Genomic DNA, 6,654 nt, shown 5'->3' with positions numbered 1-6,654 from the left:
AACTGCTTCCTTGGTCAAATAACTTTGTTTCTGGTTGTAAAAGGCATTTCAGGAAAAAAAAAAAAAAAAAGGAAAATCGAGAGAAATTCAAAACGTAAGTCTGTACTGGGGTGGTTCACTGCGCGGGTTTAACTTTGGAGCTCCCAGCCGGTCTCCTTCTCCACTCCCATAAGGGAAATACCAGGCTATTCTGCACATTTTCGCTTAAGCTCCATTTTCCAAAGGAAAAGGGGGTGGGGTATGTCTATTTAGGCTTGATAATGTTTTTAAAATGCTTTTCTTTGAAATGATAATAGCTGCAGCGGTAAAATGCAAATAAAGAAAAAAATAGGCAATATTCCTTTAAAGGCGAATATACAGGGATTTTTTTTTTTTTTTTTTTTTTTTTTTTAAGCGTACACACACTGGTTCAGATGAAGTCTGTGAGTCAGGCTGTTTCTGAGCTCCGATAGTTTAATGGAAAGATTTATATACCGACTGTATTATTTACTTTGGGAGGGGAGGTGGCAGTATAAGGGTATGCTAATTAGTGGGAGATTTTGGGGGGAAGGGGTGGAATATCAATTTTTATTGCATCACCTGTCAGGAGTGTCCAATCAGCGCTGGCTTTAGGGGAATTAATTGATGAAGGTGTCTCCGGACGAGCTCACTTCACTCTGTCATTTTATTTGTAGCTAAAGCAGCGGCGGGAATAGCAGCTGCATTTCTTTTCTCTTTCTCCCTTCACATTCCATTATCATAGTGCTCCAATGGAGAAGGAAGGAATAGAGGGGCCCAGGTACTGATCTGCATCGGGGACTTAGACCAACACACTGGCAGATCAGAAACCGGATGGTTTTTTCCCTCTTTTTAAAAAAATACGAAAACCAAAAAAAAAAGCAAGAATCAAGTCAGTGTAATTTCATGTTGTTTTTTGTTTTTTGTTTTTTTCCAATAATTTCGCCTAGAGTTTGGCACTCCCTTCGCCGGGAATAACAGTCTTTGTTATTTTATTAGCAGGATGCCTTGAGACACACGCAGCATCTGGTGGAGGATTAACATACATACATGTGTATGTATGCGTCACGTATATATTTACTGCAAATGGTGGGGATCATTTAGTGCCCGAGATGGGAGACCTGAAGTCAGGTTTTGAAGAGGTGGATGGCGTGAGGCTCGGCTACCTCATCATTAAAGGAAAGCAAATGTTTGCCCTCTCCCAAGTCTTTACGGATCTGCTGAAAAACATCCCGAGGACGACCGTGCACAAGCGCATGGATCATTTGAAAGTGAAAAAGCACCACTGCGATCTGGAGGAGTTGAGGAAACTCAAGGCAATCAACAGCATCGCCTTCCACGCCGCCAAATGCACGCTCATCTCTCGGGAAGACGTGGAAGCTCTCTACACCTCCTGCAAAACCGAGCGTGTCCTCAAGACCAAGCGCAGGAGGGTCGGCCGGGCCCTGGCCACAAAGGCGCCGCCGCCAGAGCGCGCCGCCGCCGCCGCGAGCCCCCGCCCGGGTTTTTGGAAGGACAAGCACCAACTTTGGCGGGGCCTGAGCGGAGCCGCGCGGCCCCTGCCAATCAGCGCGCAGTCCCCGCGCCCGGGCGCCGCCGCCGCGCGCCCGGCCGCCCATCTACCTCAGATTTTTAACAAATACCCGGGCTCGCACTATCCGGAAATCGTGCGCTCGCCTTGCAAACCCCCTCTAAACTATGAAACTGCCCCGCTCCAGGGAAACTACGTTGCTTTCCACTCGGACCCTGCTTATTTTCGGAGCCTGCTGTGCAGCAAGCACCCGGCCGCCGCCGCCGCCGCCGCCGCCGCTGCCGCCGCCGCCGCCGCCGCCGCTGCCGCCTACTACCAGGCGTCGGCGGCCGGGCCCCAGCCCAAGGCGGCGGCGGGCGCGGGAGGCCCGGTGAGCCTGACCTACCGGTGCAAGCGCAAGCGCGGGGGCGCCAAGGACTGCCTGCTCGCGCCCCACGCCGGCGCCCGCCGCCTGCTGCTGCTGCCCAGGTCCTACAAAGCCAAGGCGGCGGCCGCGGCGGCGGCGGCAGCGGCGGCGGCGGCGGCCGCCGGGGCCACTTGCTTGGAGAGGTTTCATCTAGTTAACAGCTTCTGCACGCCTCCCCACCACCACCACCACCACCATCACCACCACCACCACCACCACCACCACCACCGGGCCCAGCAGCCGCCGCCGAATCACCACCCCCCACATCACCACCGGCCGCAGCCCCATCTCGGCAGCTTTCCCGAGAGTTGCAGCAGCGACTCGGAGTCCAGCTCCTACTCGGACCATGCAGCCAACGACTCAGATTTTGGCTCCAGTTTGTCCAGCTCCAGCAACTCGGTGTCCTCGGAGGAAGAAGAGGAGGAGGGAGAAGAGGAGGAGGAGGAGGAAGAGGAGGAGGAGGAGGAGGAGGGGGGCAGTGGGGCCTCGGATTCCAGCGAAGTCAGCTCGGAGGAGGAGGACTCGTCCACGGAGTCGGACTCCAGCTCCGGCTCCAGCCAAGTGTCAGTGCAGAGCATCCGTTTCAGACGCACCAGCTTCTGCAAGCCTCCCAGCGTGCAGGCGCAGGCCAACTTCTTGTACCATCTGGCCTCCGCAGCCGCTGCAACCAAACCCGCTGCTTTCGAGGATGCGGGCAGACTTCCCGACCTCAAGAGTAGTGTCAAAGCGGAGTCGCCGGAGGAGTGGAATCTGCAGAGCTGGGCCCCCAAAGCGTCTCCGGTGTACTGCCCGGCCGGCCTGGGGAGTTGTTTCACAGAGATAAGGAACGATAGGGTATCTGAGATTACATTCCCACACTCTGAAATTTCCAGTACTGTAAAGAGAACTGACCTGACAATTAACTGCCTGGCGGAGGGGGCCTCTTCACCTAGCCCAAAGACAAACAATGCATTTCCACAACAAAGAATACTCCGAGAGGCAAGGAAATGCCTACCAGCAAGTCCTACGGCACACTGTGCAGATAACAACACAATAGCTGCTAGGTTCTTAAATAATGATTCTTCAGGAGCGGCCTCAAATTCAGAGAAAGATTCCAAAATCCCTCATTGTGCTGAATTTGCTACGGATTTGTCCCCTTCACAAGCGGATTCTGCAGTGGATGCAGCAGCAGCAACTAAAGCTGAGACTCCCTGCACGAACACAGGAGACAAGACCTTGCTATTTCTGCACAATATTAAAATCAAAGTAGAAGACAGTAGTGCTAATGAGGAATATGAACCTGACCTTATTACAAATAAGCTTAAGTGCGAGTGCAATGATACAAAGGGTGAGTTTTACAGTGTGACTGAAAGTAAAGAGGAGGACGCCTTGTTAACCACAGCCAAGGAAGAAGGCTTTGCATGCCCTGAAAAAGAAACTCCTTCCTTAAATCCACTGGCTCAGAGTCAGGGCCTTTCATGCACTTTAGGTTCTCCAAAACCTGAGGATGGGGAATACAAATTTGGTGCCAGGGTGAGAAAAAATTACCGGACACTAGTACTGGGAAAGCGACCTGTACTTCAGACACCTCCAGTCAAACCAAATTTGAAATCAGCTAGAAGTCCTCGTCCTACAGGTAAAACTGAGACACATGAAGGAACACTGGATGATTTTACAGTTATAAACAGACGCAAAAAGGTAGCCAGCAATGTAGCATCAGCAGTGAAAAGGCCATTTAATTTCATGGCAAATTTTCCTTGTCCACCATCACTCATTATTGGGAAGGATGGGGATTTGTGGCCGGCGTATTCCTTAAACACCACTAAGGATTCCCAACCTCCTCACAAGGCCCATCCTATATGGAAATGGCAGCTGGGCGGTTCTGCAATACCTCTTCCACCTAGTCACAAATTCAGGAAATTTAATTCATAAAAGTGTTTTGGAAGATATTTTCTTGAACCCTATTACCTTCCTTTTGTTGTAAACTGCACAGGATGGTTTGTACAAGTCCATTAATGTGTTACACCCCTTTTGGAGCCCTGGTTTATCGCATTTTGAAGACAGAAATCGGATTACTTTTTTCCCATTGCGGGGTTTTTTTTTTTTTTTTTTTTTTTTTTGGAGTAGGGTGGGGGCGGGGTGGGAGAAGGGTTGGTTTACATTCCACAGACTACTTCAGGCTAAAGACTCAAGTAAAACTCAGTTATTAAGGTAGAGCTGGAACACTTTACTGTTTCAAAGCTAATAATGCACCCGGTACCTCAATTCAACTGCTACAAATAAATGTCAAAAGGTTGAATAATAAATATTACAATGAGCCATTAAGTTTATGCACTAGATTTCAGACCTGAAAGTGTAACTGTTAATTCAGTGAAAGTTTGTTAGGTTACATGGTTACATAGTGAGGTAGAAAGAAGTTTCTGTAATCCCAAAATGTTCTTTTCTGGAGCTCTTGTTTGTGGGATATCTTTTCCTTTTCCTTCCCTCATTCCTTCTCCAAGAGTAGTTGCACTTAATTTTCCTTCCTTCTTTCCTTCCTTCCGTCCATCCTTCCTTCCTTTCTTTTTTTTTTGAGTGGAAAGACTGGGGAGTCCTGCTTGAATGCTGGTAAAAGCTGCCTCGTATATACTGAGTAAAATAAATATGAGATTGCTTTTTTTTTTTTTTCGGTAAAGGGTGTGATTTTACTTCTACAGCTACTCCTTGCAATTGGAAAAGCCCTTTTTGTGTTCTCACCCAAAGGTTTTAAATAAGGTGACTCTTACTCACTATTGTCCTGCTTACCTTGTGGTCTGACTCCTCAAGTTTGACTCCTCAAACTTGCAAAACAAAGTAGTTCTCTTAATAGCAGGATATTTTATGGTCTGACTCTTCATAGTGACAAAGCAGTAAATACAACCAAGAAAAGTAAAATGGGTCAGAGTTGTAGGAGTATCCCAAATGAAAAATTACAGTTCTTTCAGGGCTCTTTGGTACCAGAACTCAGGCACTAGGATCTTACTACCTTTTACTTTTTCTGCATCTCTCTAAACTTCTGTTTTTAGACCATCCTGTGAATAAAGCAGGAGAGTTTCTACTGCAAGTGACAATCAGAGGTGACTATCTATATTTGCACTTAAAATCAAAGTAGTTCAACATGCAAATGGCTAGGGTCTAGCCCTTGGTAAGGGCCATGCTGGTGTACTATGTTGTGATGATGGAAGCAGTAAATCAAAATTATGGAAATTTGCACTGTTGAAAAGCATGCTTTAGCTTTATTTTCAATTAAAAACACTGTTTAAAATTCCTGGTTCCATACATTTCTACTTATTCCAGATTGAAGAATGGCTAACAGGAATGAATGGTTTTGTTGACATTTTCATTTGTAATGTTTTTGCCTGAAAGAAATGCATTTATTGGGTGTAGTGTTTTGTTGTAATACCATGTGATGAGGGCAGTCAGGTTCTGTGCAAAACACTGATTTCTTTCTAAATAACAACAAAACTTTACAAACTTGTTACAAATCAAGTGCAAAAGTTTCAGATTTAAGAAAGTGAAGCAGAGATCAATTGCTATTTTAATGAAAGTTAAATCTAATAATATTTGGTCCACCTCCCTAAGTCTGTCCAATTAAATTGTATCTCAGATCTTTGCCACCGTAAACCTAAGAAGTTGCATCTATAGATCATAAATCATAAAACAAAACAAAACATCTTACAATAAGATGTTTACTGTGTGAATTTAGTCACTATCTCTCAAGGAAATTCAGTCTTTTTTTTTTTTCTTCTGCCCTTATCCTTCTAATTCCTACTCCCTTTGAAATTTTTCTTTTGTCTATAAATGTTTCAGATAGATCTGGATGGTCTCAGCTCTAATTGCTGTATATGCTCTGTGGTTTTACTCTTACTGTAAAGGACAGAGGCTGAGAATACCTGCATCCAAATACATTTGGATGGAGTAAACAGAGGCTTTGAACTGCCTCCCTTCCTTTCCTTCTTGAATGTTGCCAGATGTAGGTTCACTGGATCCTTTTTTATTGGGATGATAGATATGGTCAAAGCAAAAATTGGGGGATGCTATCCTTGAATTCATGTTTGTGTATAATTCCAAAGACCAGTACAAGTTACAGTTAAAGCCCCCAGAAAGCTGAACAATTGGCTTCTCAGTCTGAGTTCTTTCCTCTTTGGAAGGCCATACAGAATTTGGGTGCAGTGATTTGTCCCGCAAAATCAATCTGTAAAAAGTGTGACATGCACACACTGGCAGTCTGTAATTTCTATTCTTTAATTACTGCTAAGTCAGGAGAGTTCAAAGTATGATGACTACTACATTTAGGCTAGTACTTTTCTTGCTGGCTATGGAATCATTGTTCCTATATTAAAAACTGAGAATATATTTGAAGCCTACAGATCTTGGGTGTGGGAGGACTGCTAGATGGAATAAGCACAATTTAAAACAAATATACCCTATGGAATTTCTGACATAAAATATCGGCTTCCAGCTTTGACACTTGGTCTCCAGCCCTCAGAGAATCAATAGTTTCAGTTTATAGGAGCTGGAGAATGAGCAGCATGGAGGCCGAGGCATTCCAGAGTGATACCATCAAAAGGAAAGAAATTAAATAGTCAACAGAAATTTCACCCCACAGTAGTACAACAAGCCAGCCAACCACAGCAAAACCTGAGTTGGGGCTTCTGTTAGGAGAGTATAGCAAATAGTATTCAGTAACTTACAAATACAAGGTATTCTTTCAATTTCTGGT

General features: G+C 45.6%; 1 protein-coding gene across 1 annotated transcript; it reads left to right on the top strand.

Annotated features, from left to right (window-relative positions):
• Nucleotides 1-505: 505 nt before the first annotated feature.
• SKIDA1 (SKI/DACH domain containing 1) lies at nucleotides 506-4,001 on the top strand. Its single transcript, XM_078075203.1, has one exon. It carries the CDS (start codon nucleotides 1,110-1,112, stop codon nucleotides 3,843-3,845), a length of 2,736 nt encoding a protein of 911 aa, XP_077931329.1. The 5' UTR covers nucleotides 506-1,109; the 3' UTR covers nucleotides 3,846-4,001.
• The last annotated feature ends 2,653 nt before the right edge of the window (nucleotides 4,002-6,654 follow it).

Source organism: Halichoerus grypus, chromosome 6, assembly GCF_964656455.1.
Source record: "Halichoerus grypus chromosome 6, mHalGry1.hap1.1, whole genome shotgun sequence".
Lineage (NCBI taxonomy): Eukaryota > Metazoa > Chordata > Mammalia > Carnivora > Phocidae > Halichoerus > Halichoerus grypus.
Note: the sequence above shows the minus strand (reverse complement) of the source record. Positions and strands in the feature narration are given on the sequence as shown.

Bases quoted from the DNA above. Each gene is read 5' to 3' on its own strand.
- SKIDA1 (XM_078075203.1), top strand. From the start codon at position 1,110: ATGGGAGACCTGAAGTCAGGTTTTGAAGAGGTGGATGGCGTGAGGCTC.